Below are 27,005 nucleotides of genomic sequence, written 5' to 3' on the forward strand. Positions count from 1 at the left end.
TCTTGAGAAAATAGTATAGTTAATAGTTCCTTCACTCACTGGCATCGTGAGTTATAACAAGGACACTTGTGTGGTGTCAATGTAACTCCTTGTTTTTTTTTTTAATAATAAAATGTTTATTTTTAGCTTTTTTTTACTGAATTGAAAATGATATGTTAATGGTGATTTACTAAATCCAGTTAAAAAATATCAAACTAAAATAAATGAGAGAAACTAATGATAAAGATTTTTTTTTTTTCGAATTTTCAAGGTTCTGACGCCCCAGATTGAAACTCAGAGTACTCATGTACATACTAATGACAAGGGTGGCATTCCATTTTTCCATTTATTTGTACACACAATTCTTTACATTTTATATACAAGAACTTACAGAGAATATATATATACAATTTTATATACATTAGCATTATCATTCTCATTATACCTATATATATACTATATTATATATGAACACGTGTGTGTGTGTGTGTGTGTGTGTGTGTGTGTGTGTGTGTGTGTGTGTGTGTGTGTTACCTGTATCAAGGGTGGCTCCTAGGCCTTAGCCCATCTCCACCTTGCACGTCTGTGGTGGTGCAGAAACTCAGCAAGCTTTTTATCGCTTGTGTATGTCCACCTTGCCACCAGGGAGCAGCCAACACCCAGGCAGCCGCTGCCTGCCCCCAGGCACAAGCATCCAAGCCTGGGTCTACTATTACCTTTAGTGCCATGGGCACAAATCCCACACCCACCGGAGATAGTGCAATACCGGTGGGTGCCAGCAATCCCGTCCCCAGGTTGCCCAAACCTGGAAACCAGCAAAAAAAAAAAAAAAAAAACGAAGTAAATATTTACATATGTACAAAAGATAATAAAATTTTGACTCTAAATCCTAGTAATACAATTCAATTTACATGTCTGACAAGTCATCCTATTTATATTTAATTGGATACCAACATTTATATTAACTGCTCAGCTGTCAGATTTATACTCGATTTTGGATTTGAGTTCTTAGTTGAAGTCTTTTCTTAAAGACCGATTCTGCAAAGGTCTGGAAAGTCTCAAAGTTTGTTTTGTTCTCAACTAGTATTTTCACGTTGTCCTCAGCTAGACCTGGAACCTGATTAAGCAGCAATACTCTATGGTTTGTATATTGCGGACAAAACAGTAAAACATGGATCCAGTCCTCCATTTGACCACAGGTGCAAAAAGGATCCGGCTCCAATCCTCTGTCGAAAAGTTTGGCCCTCAGAGATCCATGGCCTGTTAATAAATACGTCGTAAACATGCTTGGTGCAAACCACGAAACAGAAGGTTGAGTAGAAGCAAACTCAACATTTTCAATATACTTCTTTGTGACTTCGCCGTGCACAGACTCATTCCATCTACTTTGCCAAATACTAATCATTTCACTCCATAATCTTTTCCGTTCTGTCTTTAAGTTACTAACTCGGTCGGTTGTAATTCCCATAATAGATACCTGCAGTCCTTTCTTATGTTTATAAATCATGCCACGGTATAAAATAAATAAATCTAAAGGCAGTTCTCCTCCAAGAATTTGGAGGGCATTGTTTGATACTGTACGAGGGGCATTGTTTAGTGCCAGAAGCATTGTCCTTTGAATTGATAGTAACTTGTTTTTAATTTTCACCTTAACGACGTTCTGGTGCCAAATACCTGCTCCATACGAAACTATAGGCAGAAATATTGCTTTATAATATAGTTTCAAGGTCTTTTTATTCAAACCCCAGTCTCTTTTGGAGATTCTTATGACCGAAGCAGTAAAATTTCTAATTTTTTCCTTCAGTTTGGTGACATGAGGGAGAAAGGTTAATTTATCATCAAGAATTATGCCAAGATATTTGTTTTGAGGAACATAAGGTATCTGTAAACCATTCAGTCGAATTCTTGGTGGTCTTCCGTAATTAAAGTGGTTTTTAAATGTCATGAAATTCGTTTTACTCGGAGATATCTTGAGCTTGTTGATGTCAGCCCATGCCACCAAATCATCTAAGATGGGTTGAATTTTGTCCTCTAATACCTTACGTGACCTTCCTTCTATGGCAATCACGAGATCATCGGCGTAGGCCACCTTTAGAGAATCCTCGTGTGATTTCGTGAGCCACTGATCTAGTACGGCATTCCAGAGGAGAGGCCCCAACGCAGCCATGGGAATAGAAAATAACCCATATTGCCACTGTGGTGAAGAGGAGTCCTGGGAACACCTTATGTACGAGTGTCTCACTTACGACAACGCCAGACTTCAATTTCTCACAGAGATTCAAGGAAAACCCCCGCAATCAGGAGTCAACTTTACTTCAAGAAGAGACCACATACCTAGCCTTAACACGCTACGCCCAGGCTGTTTTCAATTGTAGAAGAGCAAGACTTGCAGAACTTAGAGCAGAACAGAATAACGTGCCACCCCTGCCATCCCCTACTGGGATAGGATAATGCAATTTACCCTGGGTGCAGGATACTCACAGGAGCACCTGCTCCTGTAATTTTCAACTCCCTTCTCCATCCTCTTCCTTATAGTGGACTGCCTTCCCTCTTTGGTCCACTCCAACTACTGTTCCCCACTTTTGACCTCTTCTTCTTCTCTTACTCCCCCCCCATATGCTCTCTTATCTTTTTATTTTATTTATTTTTATTTATTTATTTATTTAATTTTATTTTTTTTTTATTTTTTTTATTTATTTTTTTTATTTATTTTTTTATTTTTTATTTATTTTTTATTTATTTTTATTTTTTTTTTACAGCCTCAACTTTTTTTTTCCACTCTTCATCTTTTTATTATTTTTTTATTTATTTAATTTTATTTATTTTTATTTTTTTTATTTTACTATAATTTTTTTTTATTTTACTATAATTTTTTTTATTTTTTTTTAATTTTTTATTTTATTTTATTTTTTTATTTTATTTTATTATTATTTTTTTTTATGGCTTCTGTCAGGTAGCTTAGGCAACCCTGGCAGAGGCAGCCAGAGTATAATGGGCAGCCTGGCTCACCTCCCAGTGGTTGTGGCGGGCAACGTGGAGTCCCAGTAGGGGCCCCGCGGCCAAGCAGCCAGACACAACAACAGAACAAAGCACAATACTACATTACCAGACATTACACTTTTTTTCTGGCTGTGCAGTAGTTCTGCATTTCATCACAGAGTACATATGGTGCAGATGTGGGAAACCACCGGTGGCGCCTGAACCTAAATACTATGCCACTATGCCACTATGCCCTGGGGGCATCCTCTCGAAACCTGGGCCTTGTAAGACAGATGCTTTGCCTTGACCATGATGTATCTCTCATTAAAGTATGATCTCAGTACCCTGTACACATAATTATCACATTTAGCCAGCCTTAAAGACCTGAGGGCACTCTCCCACCAGAGGGAGTCGAAAGCGCCCTCAAAGTCCACAAAAATTGCCAAAACATATTTAGAAGATGAATTCTGGATAAAGTTCATCACCGTAAGAATAGCATCGTCGGTGGACCTCCCTTTTTTGAAGCCAAACTGACAGTTTGAGCATAGTTGGTTTTCCTCAAATTTCTTTAGTATTCTGGGAGCCAGAAGACGTTCATATAACTTTCCCAGATTAGCAAGTAAGGAAATTGGTCTGTAAGCACGGGGATCGGATATATTTTTCCCTGTCTTGTGAAGAATCTTGAGCAATGCCAATTTCCACTGACTTGGAAAGTATCCTTCCAGGAGGCATTTGTTCAAGAGATTTAGCAGTACTTGTGGGTAAAAGTTGAAAAACTTGACGATAACAAGATTCTCCACAAGGTCAATTCCGGGGCATTTTTTGCTGTTTAGTCCAGCTATGGCAGAACCCAACTCCAACAGATTGAAACACTCAATATCAGCTGAATCCGTGTACATACTGTTTTCAAGACGTATCTTGCCTTGCTCCAATGTATCCAACTCTGGAATATCTTTAGGGAACAGACTTGACTAAAACCTGCACCCTTGTCTAAAAAATTAGACAAGGGTGGCACCCAGCCTTGCGGCTATCTCCACCTATATAATCTGTAGGCACAAAATCCCATATTATGGCCTGAAAGGTGTGTGTGTGTGTGGTATCGCTGGTGGCTCCCAGGCATTTGCCCATCTCCACCTTGTTCATCTGTGTTGGTGCAGTACCTCTGCAGAGTGGGCCCGAAAAGGTGTTGGCACTCGTGTGTCAGCCTAATGTGCTGGTTGGCTGACACACGAGCGCCAACACTTTTTCGGGCCCGCTCTGCAGAGGTTCTGCTGTTTTTTTTTTTGTCCTCGCTTTTTCCCATTATATATGGGATCAGCGTTTTTTATTGTCTTGGCACGAAATTTTTGCGGCCGGATGCCCTTCCTGACGCCAACCCTCACCCTTTATCCGGGCTGGGGTTATGCAGTGGTCATTTCCTGACCTTTCGCATCCTCGATATTTGGTGGTCACGGGCGCGAACCCCGTTCTAATCAAGAAGCGTGTGCTACGCACTACTGCTCCTGCCCACCTGGCTACGGAGGCGCCAGAGGTTCTGCTGTGGTGTGTGTAAAATCAGGCATCTCTGCCACCAGGGAGCAGCCACCACCCGGGAAGATGCACCCTGACACAAAGAGCCGCGCCTGTATTACTAATATTGTCTGTACAAAAATGTACTAAAAATCCCGTACACCCGGTAGTAGTGCAAGATCGGTGGGTGCCAGCAGAATCCCGCTCGGAGGTTGCCCAAACCTACGAGCCTGCATAAAAAAAAAATATAAAAATAAAAAAAATATTTATTCCGCACTCAAGCAGTAGGAAAAAAAAATTTAATAATAAATAAATAAATATAAATTAAATAAAAAAAAATAATAATAAATAAATAAAAAAATAATAATAATAAATAAATAAATATAAATTAAATAAAAAATAATAATAATAAATAAATAAAAAAATAATAATAATAAATAAATAAATATAAATTAAATAAAAAATAATAATAATAAATAAATAAAAAAATAATAATAAATAAATAAAAAATAATAATAATAAATAAATAAATATAAATTAAATAAATAAATAATAAAAAATAATAATAAATAAAAATTAAAAAAATATATATATATGTATATAAAAAAAACTGCCTGAGTGCCAAAAAAATACTACTTACAGTCAATCGATCAATCAGTAATTATCATAATTAATAATTGTCTTCTCTTTTTAAATAAAGATTTAGCAAACTTTTGCAATGCATTATACCTGTTAACATCCACAAGATATTCAGATTCATTACCCATATAAAAGTCAGATATATTTTTTTAATTTCCCCCTATAGTTTTCATTAGCATTAGCATTAGTAGAGGCATTTGATGCAAGAAAGCAAGCTTATGCAGCATTAGCCAAAAAAAAAAAAAAAAAAAAACCACTTCCACTTCACCCCTCTGTTCGTTCAAAATACCTGTCCAGCTGAGCCTTAAACTTATTTAGGCTATCAACCTCCACTACAAGGGATGGAAGTCTGTTCCACCAACCAACCACCCGCTGGCTAAAGGCAAATTTCCGCACGTCTAGCCTACATCTGTCTTTCCTCAATTTGAATTTATGCCCTCTCAGGTGATTATTCTGGGTAAGAGGAAGAATCCCATCAGCATTGAGCATGCTCAAACCATTCAAGGCTTTATACACCTCTATCAGATCACCTCGCTGGTGCCTAGTCTCCAGACACTGTAATTTGCAAAACTTAAGCCTTTCTTCGTAAGAGCACCCTTTTGTTCCATTCACTAATCTTGTTGCCCTTCTCTGTACTCGTTCCAGCAGCTCTACATCCTTCTTGAAATGAGGCCTCCAGAACTGTATACAGTACTCCAGGTGTGGCCTGACCATTGCCTTATACAAGGGAATAATCACCTCCTTATCCCTGCTGGAAAAATTCCTGTATATCATTGACAATACTCCATGAGCTACTCTTGCAGCCCGTCTGCACTGCTCAGAGAACTTCATATCTGCCTGCACAACCACCCCCAAGTCCCTTTCATTCTCTACCACTGTCAGTGTAGTACCACAGAGTTGATACGTTGCTCTGGGGTTGCTGTTTCTCATGTGTAGTACTTTACATTTGTCAATGTTAAACTTCATTTGCCACCTCTCAGCCCATCTGCTCAACCTTTCCAGATCCTGTTGCAGCAGCATAGTGTCAGTAGTGTCCTTGACAACCCTGCCAACCTTTGTATCATCTGCAAACTTGGACATTAAGCTTGATATACCATCATCAATATCATTTATAAATACAGAAAACAATAATGAACCCAACACTGAGCCCTGAGGGACTCCACTAATAACATTAGTCCACGATGAGCAGTGTCCATTAATTACCACTCTCTGTCTTCTCCCCCTCAACCACCCCTTTATCCATAGCAGCAATTTACCTCTAATGTCACATTGCTCCAATTTGTGTAGCAGTCTTCCATGTGCAACAGTAAAAGGGACAGTCATAAAAGGGGCAGTCATAAAAAATGTGGTTCCAGGATTCCAAACAACTACAAAACCCGATGGGTTGCTACTAATCCAAAACTAAACAGCTTGCTGTTAATAGATCCGTGACCAGTTAAAAAAAAATACAGGTCTCCATTTCAGGGACAAACAATCTAGTTACAGCTCCAGTGTCACTTGAGTTCCACCTATCCTGCCACCTTTCCAATTAAAAGATTCATAATAATATTTTTGGCCTGTGCTATACCTATAGATGTATCACTAATAATATCCATCAATGTTAAGGTTCTGCCTTTCCTTAAATAATAAGAAAAAACTCTGTAGGCAATATAGAAGCCCTGGGGTATCACCCCAGCTAAAACCTGTATAGCATTTGTTGAAACTGTTATACAGAATTTAAATAAGGCCAAGATCATCTTCCTCTGTACAGACAAAAGTTTTTTTTGCTTAAATTTAACATTAACTACTTTATTATACCACACATTCGCACCATATGCAATTATAGGCAAAGAAACTGCTTTATAATACAATGTTAAAACCTTCTTTTTAAGGCCCCACTCAAATCTAATTATTCCTATCACTGCAGATGAAAAGTTTTTTTTGATCTTATCACTCATAAATGACAAATGTGGCAAAAAAAGATAACCGAATGTCAAAAATTATTCCTAAGTGCTTAGTCACCTCCACCATTGGGATTTGTTTACCCTCCAATAAGGCCCTTGGGGGTCTACCTGGGTCTAATCAACCTTTAAAAACCATCATAACAGTTTTCTTTGAAGAAATTTTTAACTTCTGCAGTCTAGCCCATGAGACTAAACTCTCCATTACAATCTTAGCATTTATTTCTAACATCAATCTGGACCTATCTCGCAAACAGATAACCAGATCATCTGCATATGCTATCCTTTTGCAAAAATCAATTCCTGTAGCCATAAATTTAGGACAAGGTTCCAAAGAAGAGGTCCCAAGACAGAGCCCTGGGGACAACTTCTTGAAACCTGCTTACTATATCTAAGATGGTGTGAACATACAACTACCTGTCTATTTATTAAATAACTTCTAATTAAACTATAGAGATGTTCAGTGCAATGTAATTTTCTTAGGGAACACAATATACTTTGATGCCATACAGTGTCAAAAGCACCTTCAAAAAAATATACAAAACGATACATATTTGGATTGGGCTGTCTGTATACTATTTAACAATTCACCAGCAGCATTTTCAGCAGGTACACCTTTAACAAAACCACATTGAATCATCCATTCATTAAGTTTCATTTGAATTAAACGCTCAAAAAGCTTTCCAAATTCGGAAGTAATGAGATTGGTCTATACCCTCTGGGATCAGTTATCTGTTTGCCAGGTTTATGAAGCAACTTTAACAAAGCTACTTTCCAAAATCCTGGGAATGTACTGCCTATATAGCATATATTAATATGTTTAATATGTATTGAGGAAATATTTCAACCATTTTAATTATTGCATTGTTCTCAATGAGATCAATCCCAGGGTTCCTATTCACATTTAATTCCCCACAAATATCTTTTAATTCTGTCAAAGTAAATAGCTGAAATTCAACAGGACAAGAGTATTTACACTTATCTTGTCTAATCTGCATTTGTTCAAAATTATCATTATCAGCATTGTCAGACAGTGTCCCAATACATGTTGGAGATTAGTGTAGGAGGACAGTTCAGTAAAGATCCATGTTACCTCTAGATTCCCTGATGATGGAAGGTTGAAACTAAGAATAATAAGTTCTGTTTTACGTACTCAAAAACTAAGAAAACACATTTCTTTCTCTGGAATATGGCAGGTGGGCATAATTTCAAGGCCACTGTCTTGCCATCCATGGGACAGCTTTAAATTGTTTGTGCGCAGAAGCATTGTTGAGTGATAGCATGGCTTTGATTCTCGCCATTTTTCCGTAATAACCGTACATTTTCCGTAATAACCGTATATTATTGCAATTTTCTTCCTCAACACAGTTGAGGAAGAAAATTGCAATAATATGTCCTGGTAAAGGTATCGGTGCTGCTTTGAATATAATTGGTGAGATTACACCATGATGACCTGAGATGACCTTTTCAAGAGATGACTGTCTTTTCCTTCTACAGGAACGGTGACTGAAATCCTGTTCACTATTTCGAATGATCATTGGTTTCAGGATTGAGATGGTGAATTCATCTATCGGTCGTAATCACCATTTAGGAAAAAGGGGGCATTCTATTCATTGTTGCGTTGCTCATGGTCAAAAGTTGCTCTACGTAATTGTGCCTTTGCATATTTTGGAAAGGTGGAAATAGGCGAGGGAACCATTGCACAAACTTAACATATGTCAAAGTGGTTTTTCATAATTGTTTTCAAAAGTCAATATTGAGACAGACCTGTTAATTGTTGTCTGTGGTAGGACAGATACTGTCCTACCACAGACAATAATTAAATAAAAAGAAGAGAAAATGTCTGTGCTCCTACTTGAACTTGCCTGTATTACTCGGCAACAACACTGAAAAGGTGAAAATTTCCTTCCCTATATGGATGAGCTGTTTGTTTTTTTATTCTTGAGAAAGAGGGAATGCATGACTGATCTACAGTATAGTCCACTTTGTTCATGGTCACTTTTTACCTTGCCTTGGTTGTAATAAAACTAGGAACAGTTCTAGAGATAGCAAACTTTGTACAACTGCTATATAAGATGTCTGACAAAAAAAAGAAAAAACCTTTTCCAATGAATTTGTTCCAAATGAATATGGATTTGTTTTGAACAACCCTTCTGCTTTTATATTCCGACACAAAGTGACAACGCCACAAACGAACATTGAAAAACTCATTGAACATATGTAGATCCTCGAACCAAACCATAAGTAGCTGTATCACTAGTCAAAGAGTTCTGAAAGGTAATCGTTAAAGATCTATTCAATAACAAGTTTTGAATCTACGATATAAGTGTCTCTATTATTTCAGTAATTTAGTTTCATTAGAGGAAGTTTGTGATTAGTCATATCAAAATCTCTGATTAAGCATAAAAACAGTTTGATATGTTTGCCCACGTGTGTATGCAGTTTTAGTTGAAATTGAAAGAAATTAAAATTTACATGGTTAATTTCCATATTGAATTGAAAAATATTTTGAGATTTGAATCCGGACCTAAAGGAGACATGGGAATCACATTTAGTTAAAAATAATTTCAGCATATTTAACGTAATAAATGCCATAGTGAGATGAAGTTTAAAACGAATAATATTTTTTGTTTATAATAACGCTATTTAAACATTTTAAGGTAATCTGGAAATGGAAATCAGTTTTATGAAAAGTAATTTTATGGAAATGTATTTTCATAAAATTTTAAGAGCATTGCTAATTTTCTTTTCAAATTTTCACTAACACTCTACTTCATAAATAATATATCTAAGTAATTCTCATGTTAACATATTATGAGTAATTTTTCAGGCAAGGGGCGAGTCGTTCTCCTCGCTTATACTTACATTCTTGTGATGAGTGGACCAGCCAAGAATTCGATTCGAAACTCAAATATCCTTATAGAAAGCATGGCTTGTGGGCAGGAAGTGCTTGCTAACCAAACGAAGATCATGATCAAGTCAATATTTGCCCCTATTGTAGGTAAGTTCTCATTTAGTACCTGTATTCTGAAACAAAACAGAAAAAACACAAAAGTTGTTAAATAATGTAGCTAATCTGAACCCATTCCGACATGTTGTCGGATTGGGTTCATATCGTGTCTACATGTTTAAAAGCGGGTCTCCACATGTTTAAAATTGTCGAAACACAATTTTAAACTAATCACATGAGAGATTACTTGATTGAGACAAATTTGCACAGATCCTCAGAGAAATTGTGTTTGGTGGTAGCATCATAAAAGACAATCAATGGCTGCGCACGACTTATCACAGAACCATCTTCAAGAAAATTGTTGTATTATATTGTAAAAATATATATATTCATGTCTTTAAGCGAAACGTACTGCAAGGGCGAATGAAATGAAAATGAGAATTTCTGTCAATAATTAAAGAGTATCCATAAATTATTGATCAGATTACAAATGATTATTAAGCGCGAACTAGAGCTGATATATGAATAATGTCATTTGAAAGAGCCCATTTTATATAGCGTCGTGTAGATGTCACTAGTGTTGATAACAGTTGTGCCTTACAATAATCATTAAAATGGCGACGTACAACAGAAAGCGATGTGTGTATTGTGGTTTGTCGAGTTTAAATCGATAGTTACAGTGCAAAGGCGGTACGGCAAGGAATATGGAGGTCAGGGACTTTCAAACAGACCCATTAACTGATAGGTAGACCAGTTTAAGGGAACTGGCATTGTCCTGCATAAGAAGGGTGCAGGTCGGGCTGCGGTAAGCGTCGAGAAGTTTTACACGCAGACCAAGGAAATCTATTTGTCGTGCTAGCAGAGAACTAGAAATGCCCTAATAGACCATTCACAAGATTCTCTGCCACCATCTGAAACTTGATGCATACAGAATCCAGCTTCTGCAAGTACTGAAACCGGACGATCTGCTATTAGAGAACGTTTGCTGTGGATATGCGCAATCGGATTTAAAATGATGACGACTTCCTGAACAAAGTTGTTTTTAGTGACGAGGCCACCTTCCACCCGTCCGATTAGGTCAGCCACCACATCTGCAGGATCTGGGGCAACAAAACCCATCATATCATTAGTGAGCATGAACGGGATTCCTCAAAATTGAATGTGGGGTGCGCCCTTTCCCGTAACCAGGTGATTGGCCCATTTTTCTTCGCTGAGACGTAAACGGTAACAATTACTAGGATATGCTAGACCATTTTGCGATTCTGCAGCTGGGAGAACATCAACCGAACGTTGCCGACCGGACTAGCCGGGTAGGTAAAGCGCCTGCCTGGCAACTCAAAGGTCTCGGGTTCGATTCCCGCCTCGGGCTGGATATCACGATGGTGCCGAACCAACCGTTTTGTTGGATATCCCGGCCACGATACACGAAGGAAGCAAGAAAAAACTGGTTCCTTCGTGTATTGATCACATCATACGAAATAAATAAATAAATAACCGAACGTTGTGTTTGAGCAATATAGCGCTCCTGCTCATTGGGCTGTGACTATGCAACAATTTCTCAGTGAGAATTTTCCAGGCCGGTGGACTGGACGGGGAGGACTAATTCCCTACTCCTCTCCTTCATTCATCAGAAAAAAAGGCCCCACTGGACTTTTTTCTATAGGTTAAATGAAGGATCTGGTGTATCGTAAGCCTGTTGTAAATCTGGATGAACTTCGTAAGCGAAGCACTGATGCAGTTGCTTCCATGATTGCGTCAGTGATTTGAATGCTGGTTAATGCTAGAAAATGCCTCAAATGCTAGAAACACTTGGCGCCAAATTGTAAACTGTTTGGACAACCTACTTGCTATAAATGGTGCCCATGTGGAAACATTAACTTTCTGAGTTGTCCTTTTCATAAAAAAAAAAAAATTTGCCTATATCTCTTGTAGTTCCTGTTATATAGTAATTTGTAATGTGGGCAATAATTTTTGGACATTAAGGATATTACTTATCATCTCTGTACACTAGATTTTTTTATACTCTGTTCTTAAGAGTTTCGATGCTGTTACGTGTAATATTTATTTAAAAATTATATTTACTCTCGTAATATTTACCATAGTTCTGTTACACTTCTTTGACTTAGTTTTCTTAATGTAGCAATTGTCGATGCATTGAGATCGGTTTTGGAAGCACTGAAGGAATTTGCCCGGCAGATGAAAAAAGCATTTCTGGCAATCAAAGATTTGTTATTGGAGATAGGTGAGTAATAGACCTTGAATTTTTCAACGAGCCAATTATCATTTGGTTTATTTTCTTAAAATATAATTTTATAAAATAGATAATCATGTGTGTGTATTTGAGAATGGCCGAACTGTGGACTGCCTGTGACCTAAACATTGGCGGATAGTGGGAGGGAGCGAGTTACGAGAATGAGAAAAAAATATTATTTCACCTTGTGACACAAAATAGTATCTTTTCGTAGCTGATTTATGAAGCACTCGAGACAATTGAACATTATGAAAAAAAGAAAAAAAAGAAAAAAAGAAAGGTTTCTTCAAACTTGTGGCTCAGATTCACCGGTAAAGACAGAATTTTCGATATAGCACTGAATTTTTCGAATAAATTAACGCTGCAGAATAGTGCGCTCTAATTTATTTAAGAAATATCGCCCATAGTTGTTTGGATTCTTATAACAAGGTGTCCTGGGCGACAAATGGAAAAGTTTTTCTTTGTTGCAGGTTTAATTTCGATAGGAAGAAGGGAAAAGTAACACTGGAGCAAAGGGTTACCATAATATTTATGTTCTGGGAGGTTCAGGCATCTTGGCTATACCGCTGAGTCCCTTACCTTACTGTTTATAATATTTATCGATACTGATGTAGACGTAAAGTTTAATGTCTAAGTTTGCTGATGTTACAAAGGTGTACAGGGTGATTAATGAGAGTGACTATGCTACTCCAATCAAATCTGGATTAATTAGACATGTGACAAAAATGTACAGTCGAAGTTTAAAATTATAAATGGGTAGCAGCAATCCTAGAATAACACATTTTAGTGGTATCAAATTCAAGATAGAAAATAATGAAAAAAGCTTAGGGATGATTGTACAGACCGATATGAAGTTCCCTGAGCAGCACAGAGTTGATTTAGGTACGAGCTAGTAGTACCTTTGCCCGGGGCGCCAAAACAAAAGAACAATGAGGCAAATATATATATATATTCTTAGTAAAGGGCGTCGAAAAATCATTTTGGCTGGGGTGCGGAAATGCCTTGGTCAGGCACTGGAGCATCAGTGCAAACAGGCTGCTAGGATCGTGGGATTTCTTATGTCAGCTGGGATAAAGAGGTAATTATCCCATATTACTGTATAACGCAATGGTTATGCAGCTCTTGGGTACTGCATACGTTTGGAAACCTTATTTTACAAAGTATTTGGATCTGTAGGAACGAGTGCAGAGAAGGGCAACAACTAAACAATTGTAAAGATCTTACCAGGAAAGATGTGAATTCTGTAAATTGTAGCTTTTGAAAACTAAGTATCTGCGAAGAAATCTCATTGTAGTGTTTAAGGATCTAAATAATAATAAAATTCTTTATATTCATAGTCGTGTAGGACACGATTCCCGCTACAGGCAACCAGGGAATCTTACAATTAACTGGACACATTACATTCAGTACATAAAAAACTACGTGAGTACACAGCAAATACATAGTCAGTGCAACATATACACAGCTAATATTGCAATAAATGTATTTTATAGTTATTATAATAGATTGATTATACAGAGCTTATATTGCATTATAGTATATAGATTTTATAGTTATTATATACAAGCTGCAACACATTGAGGCAGTCTGGAGACTTTCACTGGGAATTGGCTAGTTCCGCTGACAATTGCAGGAATGCTGACTGCACTTCACTATGGATTTTCCCTTTTCTTCTCTGTAGGCTCTCTGGACCACACATCCAAATCAATGTTTGCGGAGTTCAGCGCGCCGATGATGCTGTTCGGGAAGTGTCGCTTGAAGGTCGAGAGCTTCTGCAGGTTAGAACAGAGCACTGGACGGTTTCTGAGGGCTCTACCAGGGATTTTCCAGCCTACGATTTCCCAGATATTAACGAAGTCGAGAGCAGCGGAGCACAGATTAAGCGCCATTGTGAGCTTCCTCGCATATGCCAGGTGCTGGGCCGGGGTGTGTCTCAGATTTATGCAGAGCTGTGATTTTGATGTTGTATAGGGTAGGTGAGCCCAATTGTTGGCCCACTTTAGGACCCAGAATTCCAGACCCCAGAGCGTCTTCAGACTGGACATAGGAGCAGCCGACCAAACTTCAATACCATAACTGATGATAGAACTAAAGTGGTAGAGGAGAAATTTTCTGACTGTTTCTTTGTTGTGCGTTCTACAGAGATCAAGTTTCATACCCCACAAAGCCCGTAACGCTCTTGAACGCAGTTGCTGGATTTGTTCCTTATACGTTAGGTTTTCGTCTATTACCACTCCTAGGAATTTTACTGAATGAGTGGCGACGAGAACATTCCCCGCAATGGAGGGCTGCTGGATTGAAGTCTGCTTGTGCTCTAGGTGAGAAGATGATATATTTAGATTTTTCAGGGTTTATTTTAAGCCCAAAATAGGTAGCGTACTCACAGAAAGAGGAGAGATATTTGTTCAGGATGACAGAATTCGATAATTCCTCTGCCTGGTCTGGTGAGGTGTTAGCCGGGATTGAGAGGTAACATACAATGTCGTCGGCGTAGGCCATAAATGCAGATATTTCATTCATTAGTGGAATAAATATCGCTGAAAAAAATGGGGTTGATTTAGCTAATTGCTGATTACATCTTTACTCTCTCGGGTACAAGAGAACATAAATTTAAATCTGAACATGAAGGTTGCAGGATAAATGTGCCAAAATTTCGTTTCAGCTAGAAACTAATTGATTGTTGAAATCAACTTCCACCAGGTGTTGTGGTAGTCAGTAGTTTTAATAAATTTATAGGAGTATTGGACAAGTTGTTAGAAGGGATGAGCAAACACGATGTGGATAATTGTTCTTTCTTTGTAAGCCTGTCAGCATATATGCATAACGCGCCTATTCTCTTCGCTGTGTCCGTCCGTCCGAAATTAATTACCCGACTACCAGTCGAAGGATTTTCATGAAATTTATATTTGAATGGTTTAGAAAGATTTGTCAAGCCATGTCAAACTTAATTAAAATCAGACTAATAGAAATCCAACAATTATTTCTTTTTCCATGAATATCGCATGTTATCTACGAGGGGAGAGGGTTCAAAACAGATTTGTATTCACTCAGAAGTAGTTGTGACAGAAAAATAATTATTTTTTGTTTCATAGGAACCACACAAATTTTGGTTTCAATCTGATTTTTTTTTATTTGCAGCGCTGAATGAAGTGAAGTGTCACAATAGAAAAGTGGAATACAGATCAGTGATTCGGTTCCTCTTTCTGCAAGGGAAAACACCCAAAATGGTTCACAAAGAAATGTTTCTTTTTATGGAGAAAACTGCCCAGGTTAGAGTGTTGTTGCAGATTGGTATAAACAGTTCAAACGTGGAAGAACCTCAGTGCATGATGAAGAAATTCCAGGACGCCAAGCAACTGTTGTAACAGAACAGAGTGTTGTAAAAATTGAGGCATTAATCCTGGAAGATTGCCGTACTAGCTGCATAGCTCTAAATTAGTGTATGTTCTTTGGAGAACGTCATCCATCAACAGTTGCATATGAGTAAAATGTCTGTTAGATGGGTTTCCAGACTTTTGACTCCTTACCAGAAGAAGGAAAGGGCACAATGTGCACATGAAATGTTGTCGATGTGCCAACAAAAGCAAGAGGATTATTTTTCACGGCTAGTCGCCATTGATGAAATCTTGATCCATTGATCCATCACTATGATCCCGAAACTGAAAAATTTAAAACAATGAAGGTATACAGAATCACCACCCCCCGAAAAGACAAAGGTGCAGCCAAATGCTGGCAAGGCGATGGTATCAGTTTTTTTTTGTATCAGCGTGGTGTAATACTAAGAAATTACCCTCAGAAGGGCTGTATTGTGACGGTGAAATATTATTCTAACCTCTTCATAAAGCTACATACTGCAATAAAAGAAAAAAGAAGACGGAAAAAGCCGTCAAAAGGTGTATACCTGTCCACGATAATTCCTCTGTGCATTCCTTGCAAACTGAAGTAAGTTGTTCCTAAGAATGTGGGTTTTAAATATTGCCGCATCCTGCTTGTATCTCCCCGCCCCGACCTTACACTTTCAGATTTCTTCCTCTTTCCTGCACTGAAGTCTTTTCTTCCTGGAAAGTACTTTGCTGCTGATAGTGAGGCGATTTCTACTGCCGTGTCATGGTTTGAAGGACAATCAGAGGACTTCTACAAAATTACCCTGCGGAAGTGTATGGAGAGGTGGCAAAAATGTGTCATTTTTTCTGTTGGCTAGGTTGAAAAAGTGTAATACATGTTTTTTGTTTCAACTTTCTATCACAACTACTTCTGAATGAATACAAATATTTTTTTTAACTCCACCTTCATTGACACTCAATGAAGCATTGAGTGTAATCACAATGCTTCATCACTGACAAAAAGTACATATGTGCTGGTTCCTTGGCTGTTGTAAGGGTGTTAGACGCATCAGAATCCAATCTAAATCTTCCTTATGTTTCGAGGGTACAGCCGTAAAACGGTTTTCGAAGGCCGGCCGCTAGATAGTCCACCGGACCGAGCCTATTGGTAATTCTCTAGGAAGTAGTAGTAGTAATAAAAAAAAAAAAAAATTCACTCATCCATTCCCTCTGATGTTCCAGCAATCAACTATCCGCTGGCTAAAGGGAAATTTCCCCACATTTATTCTACAACTATCTTTCTTCAATTTGAATTTATTCCCACTCAGGTTCGCAATCTGAGCAAGAGGAAGAATCCCATCAGAATTGGCCAGCTCAACCCATTCAAAACCTTATACACTTCAATTAGATCACCTTGCAGGTGCCTAGTCTCCAGACGCTGCAATTTGCAGAACTTAAGCCTTTCTTGGTAAGAGGACCCCTTCGTTTCTCTCACCAATCTTGTTGCCATGGGCACCGGCAGCATGATGCAAGGTGGTGCAAGTGCACCACCTTGCATCATGCTGCCGGCGCCCATGCATCATCACCACCTTTGGATTTCGAAGTAATGCACAATTTTTAATATTTCATTAATTTAGTTTGATGAAAATTTGGTGAACAAAAAATTTATTCCCGCACCACCTTGAAAAATATCCTTTCGGCGCCCGTGCTTATTGCCTTTCTCTGTTGCCCTCCACACCTTTACGCAGTACTCTGAGCATGGCCTAATCATTACCTTATACAAAGGGATAATCACCCCCTTTTCTCTACTAGCAAAATTCCTGTATATTATTGACAGTACCCCATGATCTGCTCTGGCAGCCTGTCTGCACTGCTCAAAAAAATTATATCTGACTGCACAATTACCCCAATGTCTTTTTCATTTTTACCACCCTAAATGTAGTATCACACAGTTGGTACGTTTCTCTGGGGTTACTTCTACCCATATGCAGTGCATTTGTCAAGGTCCCCCCCCCCCCATACTTCTCCTTCAACCCATACACGGTACTAAGCACTATAGGTTTTGATACCTTCGATGTTTGGGGTTTTCATAAAAAAAAAAAAAAAAGTTGCCACTTCTCAGCCCATCTGCCCAACTTTTCTAGATCCTGTTGCAGTAGCACACTGCCATTAGTCATTAACAACCCTGCCAACCTTTGTATCATCTGCAGACTTGGACAGCTTGAGTATCCAATGAGCTGGAGGGAGTCCGAGTAGTGTGTATGGGGGGAAGTGTCGAGGCAGATTATGTCCAGGGGCTGGGTATATTCTTGTCGTGATACGCCATATTCAAAAATTTCATTACATCATACAACGTGTCTTCTCCACCTTTTCTTGCTACTGAATACATCATGAATAGTCAAACTAATAAAACAAACTTATGGCGAAAAAGATCTTAACCTCTCAAACACTTCCTCGTTCATATCACAAATATACGTGGTCTCAGTTCCGATCTGAATGATATCCATTTCTACTTAACAGTCCGTCAAGCTGCACTTGCTATTTTATGATAGAATCCAATTATCGGTTGATTCAACCACTGCTCATCTCAGTTGTCTTAATTATTATTCGCTGTTGATTCCTTTCCCCTCAAAGGTGGTAATTGTGCGTATATCCGCTCTGATATTCCCTGTCAGAGACTTAGTAATTTGGAATATCTTGTTTTTGATCTTCTCTGGCTTAATTCATCTGTTGTCTCTATTGTTTTCTCAACTCCACCAATCTCTTGGAACTCTTTGACTTCCTTTCCTTGAAACTTGACTTTATCCAGTTCAACTTTCCTAAGAGTGAGGTAAGTTTTCTTGGTGATTTTAATGTTCACAACTCCAGCTGGCTTCCGATTTCTAGTCACGTGGACCCAACCGGTGGAGATGCTGAAGCTTTTGCAATTACTGATGACCTCGCACAGGTTCATTTACCTACCAGAATACCAGACAATCCTCACAACACAGCCAACACTCTTGATCTTAAAGGATTTTTTTTTCTCACAAACAACGCTTCCAAATACATGGTCGATGTGAGTGGCCACCTAGGCACTTCAGGTCTCTTTTCCAACGGAACCTTTCTCTCGTGGCCATTCTCAAACTCAAGTTGTTTGGCATTACAAGAATGTAAAGTAGGATGATCTGTAAGATTTATATTCTGCTTTTATTTAGTAGAAGTACTATTTAAAATTTTCTGATATCATTGTTTGCCCAGATTGTGTTAGTAAAATTATTATTGTAGAATGAACTCCTTTATTCCACACTCCACCTTAAAATCTCGTCCTTTATCTAAATTTTGGCATTTCCAAAAATGCGCTAAGGCTATTCAAAGTAAGAATGTTGCATATTGTAATTGGCTTACATTCAAATCTCCAGATTCATTTTCTGTCTACACCAATGCTCACAACAATTGTAAAGCAGTTATTAATCAGTCCAAATTAGATTTTTAACAGGCGAAGAGTAGAAAACCTGTTTCTTGTCTAGTGGTAGTCGAGCATTCTGGTCTCTTGCCAAAGCAATTGGCCGCAACTTTTCCCCATCTCTATTCCCACCTCTGTTAAAAAACTGATGGTTCTGTGACTACCTCAGCTAAAGATAAAGTCGACCTAGCATCCCACTTTTCTTCTCAGTCTTGTATTGATAATCTTGGTAAACCACCCTTCTACTATTCCTAGTACAGTCCACTCAGTGTCTCCCTATGGTCTTCTGTTAAAAGGATGTCACAAGAATTTTGAAGAGTCTTGATGACAGGGAGACTCCAGGTTCTGATGGTATTTCTCCACTTGTTCTCAAAACTTGTGCTCGGAGTTTGCTCCTGTTCTATGTCAACCTTTTACACTTTCTTGTCAAATGGTAATCCATTGGCGTGCTCTGGATTGTCGGTAACTATCATCAGAGAACGGAAAATATATTGCGCAACAACGATAGGGATAGGTGGAATAGGACAGGGAAAAAAGTAGATGATGGTGTAGAGCAGATATCATATTTTAAAGGCACAAAAGGTGATACTGTTTCTTACGCGGCTAAAAACCACCATAACCACCACATCAACAACAACTACTGCTCAAGTGAAAAAGTTTTCCGTGACAGTAAAACCGTTTGGCCACTCTTGGGCGGGATCGAATACTAAAAGAATTCTTAAAAGCACCTTCATTTTTGGGGCTATTGTTAGCTGATCTGAGCTGGAGGGCGTGGAACTTCCCCGTATTATTTTCTCATTTTCTGCCCTCAGATGTGCAAATCGGTTCGCGAACACCAAACACTTCTACAGATGCAACGTACTAGTGTATTATGTTTTAAGATGATGGTAATGTGTCGTAATATTATACTAATAACATGTGTATGTGTACCCTGTCTATGGTGGCTCCCAGAAATTATGCTATAGTGATAACAATGTAGAAAAAAGTTACTTTTTTTTCATATCTACAAGACGCGAGCCATGTCTACTATTTCCCTAAATTCACTGTAATACGCCATGTTTTGAAGAGTACGAGTCTTTCTTTATGTACTGGGATCACTTCATTCCCCATTCCCGTAAATTATAATTTTTATAATAATTTAGTATTGTATATTATGACTTGATAGAAAAGGTAACTAATAAAAGAGATTCAATTTGGTGTGATAGCTCTGCCACAGAAGAAAATGCACTTGTTGTTAGTTGTCATTTGAATGATTTTAATAAGATATAATTTTTTTTTACAGTGGAAGCAATCAAGAATATGTTTAGGTGGATTGGGAATATGATTAATGTCTGCAACGAGAAGATCGGTGGTCCCTATAAAAAGTGCATGAAAGCTTTCAATGATGCTATAGCTGACTGTCGATATAGATTGGGTTGGTTTAAGTGGCTATGCGAGATTGTCACGCTCGTTCGTAATCTCTGTGAGCTTGCTAGAAGTAAGTTTGAAAAGATTTCTATTAAGTTAAACTAAATATATGTTGAGTATTTTTGCAATGTGGTAATAATAATGATAATAATAATTATTATTAATTATTATTAATAATAATAATAATTATTATTATTGATTGTTAATAAGGGGTGCAAGGTAATCACCCAGGCTGAGTACACTCATAGACACGACCAGGTAGCCAGGATAATACAACAGAAGCTAACGAGGAAATACAGTTGATTGGAGAAAGTGTACCGTACTACAAGAACGAACCCCAGGCAGTACTAGAGACCCGAATTCACAAGCTGTACTGGGACCGCGCAATAACGGATAAGACCATCCCGCACAACAGACCGGACATAACCCTTGGGGACAAGATGGAAAAGGCTACCTACCTGATTGACATAGCAGTGCCCAACACTAGCAATGTTCAGAAAACCCATGAGGAAAAAATTAGGAAGTACACGAAACTGAGACATGAGGTCAAGAAGATGTAAGAAGTATCGACCATCCCGATCATCGTGGCAACCACCGGTATGGTGCCAAAGATTCTACATAGCAGCAATAGGTCTCCCAGAGAACACCTACAAGGAACTCCAGAAAGTCGCAATTCTGAACACCTGTAGGATAATCAGAGATTTCCTCGACCCACAGTAATACCAGATATTATAATCATCCTGTGTACTTAGTAGCAGTACCTTCACGGAGTGGAATCCCACAATCTGGGAGAGATAATATAAGAGCAATAATAATAATAATAATAATAATAATAAGTGCGTGAATAATAAAAACATTACCAGTTGACCAAAGAAAGTGTACCATACTACAAGTACGAACCCCAGGCAATACTAGAGACCCTAACCCACAAGCTGTACTGGGACCGCACCATAATAAAGAAGAATTAAGAGTCAAGATAGGCCAATTGACCCAGTACCAACGGGGCAATAGGAGTAAGAAATTAATTGGAAAAGTGAAGAGCATCCTCAAGAGAGACAGCATCCGCAGTAAACATGAGACAAAAAATCAGAAAATAGGAGAGTACTTGGACACATTGAAGCAGAACCTCCTTGCACTCAGCAAGAGATTAAGCCGATACAAAGAGAGCTCCCAGAGGAAAATAAACAATCGAATCTTCGATGAGGACCAAAGAGACTTCTACAGGAATCTCGGAGAAGACGGGAAAGAAGGGAACGGACCACCCGAGAAGAAGACGATTGAGGAGTTCTGGGGAAACATGTGGAGTAGGAAAATAAGACATAGCAGACGAGCCACCTGGATAGAACTAGAACGCAAGAAATCCAAGGACGTACAAGAAATGAGAGGGTGGGATATTCAGGAAGAAGAAGGAAAACAGACGATCAAGGACTCTCACAACTGGCGAACTCCAGTAGTTGTGGACATAGATAATGTCCACAACTACTGGTACAAGAAGCTCACTTGCACACACAAGCACCTGGTAGAGCAGTTCACCCGAATGATAAGGCACCCAGAGACAATCCTGAAGTTTCTCCCTCAATGAATCACATATCTGAAGCCTAAAGACGAAGATACAAGAAACCCAGTAAAATATAGGACAGTCACCTGCCTCCCAGCAATGTACAAGATCCTCACCAGCTGCATAACCAGGAAGATATCAGACCACTTGGAAAGCCAGAACATAATGACCGAACAGCAGGAAGGATGCAAGCGGCTGAGCAAAGGATGCATTTCTTTTTTTTTCATTTATTAACACACAACTGTATATGCATTCTCAAGATACATATTAATCAATTTATATACAAGATTTATATACAGATTTTATATACATACTCTTATATATGCTGTAGTCTTTCTGTACATTTGCTTGTGTGTCCTGATATGAAGGGTGGCCCCTAGACATAAGCCCATCTCCACTTATTACTCCTGTAAAAGCTCAGAACCTCTGCAAAACAGGCCTGAAAAAATAGTGCTGCGTCAGGCCATTTCGCCACCAGGGACTGTGTGTGTGTGTGTGGTTTTTTTTTGATTTGGTAGTTGTTGGTGCATCGGCTTCTGTGGCCATATTGCACCTCCCAAGGTTTTTGCAGTACTTTGATCCAAGCTGGAGGCGGGAATCGAACCCGCGACCTTTGGGTTGCCGGGCAGGTACTTTACCCACTCGGCTAGCCCGGTCGGGTGTGTGGGGGGGGGCTGAAATATAGCTAAGAAATAGAATATTCAAAACAAGGAAAATTTTGAGATGGTTAGAAAACACAAATATATCTAAATGTAATAGTTAAATTTTGTATAGGAAGGATTAAAATTGTATTAAAGAAATGTTTGTGTATTTAGTGTGTTGTTAATGTCAGGTCACTTTGCCATCAGGAAGCAGCTGATATCAGCAGCTGCCAACTGATGCCCGTCCCTGGCACGTGGAGCCGGACCTGCTTCTACTATTATAATCTATAGTGCCAAAGCACAATCTTGTACCCAACAGAAGAAGTGCAATACTGTTGGGTGCCTACATCCCTGGTCTCAGGCCGCCAAGAACCAAGGAGAAAAAAAAAAAAAAAACAGGGACTAACCAACACCTGAATCAACCACTCTCTGTGTGTGCTTTAATGCACAAATCCCACACCTACTGGAAGTAGTGCTATACTGGTAGACGTCAGCACGCCCTCAAGGCTGCCCAGACTTGGAGGCCAGCGAAAAAAAAAAATAATAAAAAATTCCAACTAGGAACAATGTATACTTGTTGAAACAAAAGCAACATTATACAATTATTTACATGTAATAGCAAATACATACATACATACGCTTAGAATGACATTAACTTAACATTAGAATGACATTAACTTAAATAACACTTAGAATGACATTAACTTAAATAACACCTAGAAAACATTAACACTTAGAGTCCATCCACAAATGCAAGCCTGCATTTGGGTATCCAGGAGCTGAAGATCAACTCGCACTGTAAACTAGAAACATCCTATGAAGATGACGGTACACGAAGCGTTCTGTCTTCAAATATGCAGCACTTCCGTTAATTGGCATCCTGAAATAGATTTCTTAACTCCTGTCTTCTTTTAAAAACTTTGGCCGAGAATTCCTGAAGTAAAGCAAAGATGTCCCACCTCTGAACCAAGAGAGGTAAATTATTCTCCATGAGGTTTGGTAACCTATTTAGTAATTCCTGCCTGTCTGAAGTATACAGTCCTTATTCAAGTATGACATACCTCCAAGATTCAACCTCACCGCACGAACAGTAGGGATCAGGTTCTAATCCTCTTTCAAATAGTTTGGCCTTTAAGCCATGTCCAGTGATTAAGTAACTCATGGTCATGGTGGGAGCAAACCGAGAAGACACTCTCTTGTCTATTGCAAAGCTTACGGCTGGAATGAACCCTCTTGTAATGATTCCATACTCACTCAGATCCCAACGTTGTTGCCAGCAATTCACAAGCTAACCCAAAATTCTACATTTTTCCTCCTTTATGTTGTTATTTGGATTAGAGGTGATATTCAGTATTTGTAACGGCCATCCCTTTTTTAAGTGGTATACAATACTTTGGAAAATAATGTGTAAATCCAAGGGAATCGTACCTGGAATAACCTGTAAGGCATTTGGCGACACTGTCCTGGGAGTGCATATAATTGTAAGCAGCATTGCACATTGCAGGGACAGAAGCTTAGCTTTATTTGTAACCTTGGTAGCAGCCTCAAACCAAATACCAGCACCATAAACTACAATGGGAAGAAATATCGTCTTGTAGTACCAGAGTTTTTTTGGATAAACCCAGTTCCTTGGGGGAAATTCTAGCAACTGCAACTACGAACGTTTTGATTTTTTCATTGATTTTAGTGACATGTACATGAAACCTGAGATGATCTAAAATTAAACCCAAATACTTGGTGTTCTGTACATTTTTCATTACAAATACCTAATGAGAAAACAGTAAGGGGCTCACATCTGGTGAGTATGGGCTTGGCACACCAGGGTCCTGAGCTGGATATCATCATTATTCTCTTTCTTGGTGATTCCCTTCTACTTTTGACTCTCTCTCTCTCTCTCTCTCTCTCTCTCTCTCTCTCTCTCTCTCTCTCTCTCTCTCTCTCTCTCAGGGTAATTAGGGAATTTTTTTTGGCTGGTGCAGCATAAGCCTCAGGCTTCCTTGCACCATATAGCTAATAATAATAAAATAATAATAAAAAAATATGGAATTTGAGTACCATATATGGTTACCTTTGGCGGCCTTCCATAATCGAAGTGGTGTTTAAACACCATGAAATTGGGCTTGGCGACAGAAATCTTTAGTTTATTTAAACCCGCCCATGCCAGTAAATTATTCAAAACTGACTCAATTTTTTGTTCGAGAATCTGTCTTGCTCCTCCTTGCACTGCTACCACCAGGTCATCTGCATATGTAACTTTGATGAACTCATCGCTATCCTTCGTGAGCCACTGGTCTAGCACTGCATTCCAGAAGTGAGGTCCCAAGACTGAACCCTGAGAGCATCCTCTTGAAACGGTAGTCGTTTATGATAAATGCTTTGCACATACTCTAATTTGTCGATCCTTAAAGTAAGATCTAAGGACTTTGAACAGGTAGTCGTCACACATTTCCATTTGCAGTGACCTGAGAGTACTCTCCCACCAGAGGGAATCAAAAGCGCCCTCAAGGTCAATAAAAACAGCAAGAACATATTTGCTGTTTGTCTCCTGAATGTAAGTCAGCAAGGTTGAGATTGCGTCCTCAGTGGATCGTCCTTTGTTGAGTTCGACCTGGCAATCAGAGGAGAGTTGATGTTCTGTAAATAATTTTAAAATGCTTGGGGCAATCATCCTTTCAAATAATTTTCCAAGATTGGCCAATAAAGAGATTGGCCTGTATGCTCTGGGATTTGTTTTTGGCTTTCTCAGTTTATGCAAGATTTTTAGGAGTGCAAGCTTCCATTCAAGAGGGAAAAGCCCCTCTAAAAGCCCCCCCTTTATTAAACTTATTTAATAAATGCCTTAGCAGACATTTATTAAATAAGTTTAATAAAGTCTTAGGGAAGAATTCATAAAATTTTTCAATCACTTGATTCTCAATGAGGTCAATGCCAGGACATTTTTTATGATTCAATTTAGCTACTGCAGCTCCTAGCCCAAGCATGTTAAAAATGGTAATTTCAGTTGTCCCCTTATATTCCCTCAACGGATGCAAGGAGCAATTAACCATAGATGCCGCGGTTATGGAGCAAGCTTCCAAAAAGCGCCGCAACGTGTACACAGCCTACATCGATTACCGCAAAGCCTTCGACTCCGTGCCTCATAGCCGGCTAATAGAGGCGCTGAACATCTACGAAGTCAATCCGATAGTGATAAACTTCCTAGGAGAAATGATGACGAAATGGAGTACCACCATTAAGTTCGAAAACATCACAACCAGGCGAATTCCCAACAGGAGAGGAATCTTTCAGGGAGATGCCCCCCCCCCCTGAGCCCATTGCGGTTCTGTCTAGCACTTATCCGCTATCTACCATGCTCAACAGTAGTAAGTACGGATATAACTTCAAAGGAGGAACCTACGAACTTTGCACCCTCACCTACCTGATGTACATGGATGACATCAAGCTCTACACGGGAACCGAGAAGCACCTCCAGCAACTACTCCAGGTCACCGAAGAATTCAGCAATGATATTATGATGGAATTTGGTCTAGACAAATGCAAGACCTATGGATTGCACCAGGGAAAATTAGTCAACCGAAACTACTAGCTGCAGAGTGGTAAAGAGATCGAAGCCATGGCAGAGGGAAAGGCCTACAAATATTTGGGGATTATGCAGGCTCAGCAGTTACAGCACAAGGAAATTAAGGCCTGCCTGACCGAAAAATACCATCAGAGACTCAGAAGCCTGCTGAAAGCAAAGCTGAACGGAGAGAACACAGTTAAAGCCATAAACACCTTTGCAGTCCCAGTGCTAATATACTCCTTCGGGGTCATAGATTGGACGAGCACCGAGCTGGAGGATGTCATGAGAAAGACAAGGACTTTGATGGCCAAGAGCCGTCAACACGAAATCTGCCGTGGAGAGACTGACAATTGGCGGAGAAGAACGAGGAAGGGGCCTGATAGACCTCATTGAGCAACAGAAGACAGCGATAGTTAACCTCAAGGATTACTTCCAGAAACACAGCAGCAGCACTCCACCAGGCCATAAGGAAGCCAGACAAGCGGTATACCCCACTCAACCTAAGCGAGGAGTCTCCCCTTCACCCTAGAGCCACAAACGAAGCTAGAAAGGTGGGCAGAGAAGACAGTCCATGGAAGACACTACATTGATCTCCATCAAGATCACATAGATAAAATTGCTTCCAATGCTTGGCTCACGAGCGGGACCCTCTTCCCCGAGACTGAAGGATTGATGCTCGCCATCGAAGACCAGGTAATCAACAGCAGGAACTATAGAAAATACATCGCCAAGGAGCCCGGAGTGTTTAATGACACATGTCGACGATGTCATCTGGCCTCAGAAACGATCTAAGATATCACCGTGGGATGCAAGGTGATCACCCAG

The 27,005-nt window shown here is 39.1% G+C and overlaps 1 protein-coding gene across 1 annotated transcript in view; it reads left to right on the plus strand.

Annotated features, from left to right (window-relative positions):
- Nucleotides 1-27,005, plus strand: part of LOC150085567 (DC-STAMP domain-containing protein 2-like) — a 74,230-nt gene that overhangs the window by 15,238 nt on the left and 31,987 nt on the right. Inside the window, exons 3-5 of the mRNA XM_090374605.1 lie at nt 9,877-10,047; nt 12,137-12,238; nt 20,295-20,489. Coding sequence (XP_090230731.1) covers nt 9,877-10,047; nt 12,137-12,238; nt 20,295-20,489 — 468 coding nt within the window. The remainder of the gene's footprint in view (nt 1-9,876; nt 10,048-12,136; nt 12,239-20,294; nt 20,490-27,005) is intronic.

The sequence above is a fragment of the Mastigoproctus giganteus genome, chromosome 5 (assembly GCF_048544385.1).
Source record: "Mastigoproctus giganteus isolate SK-2022 chromosome 5, ASM4854438v1, whole genome shotgun sequence".
Lineage (NCBI taxonomy): Eukaryota > Metazoa > Arthropoda > Arachnida > Uropygi > Thelyphonidae > Mastigoproctus > Mastigoproctus giganteus.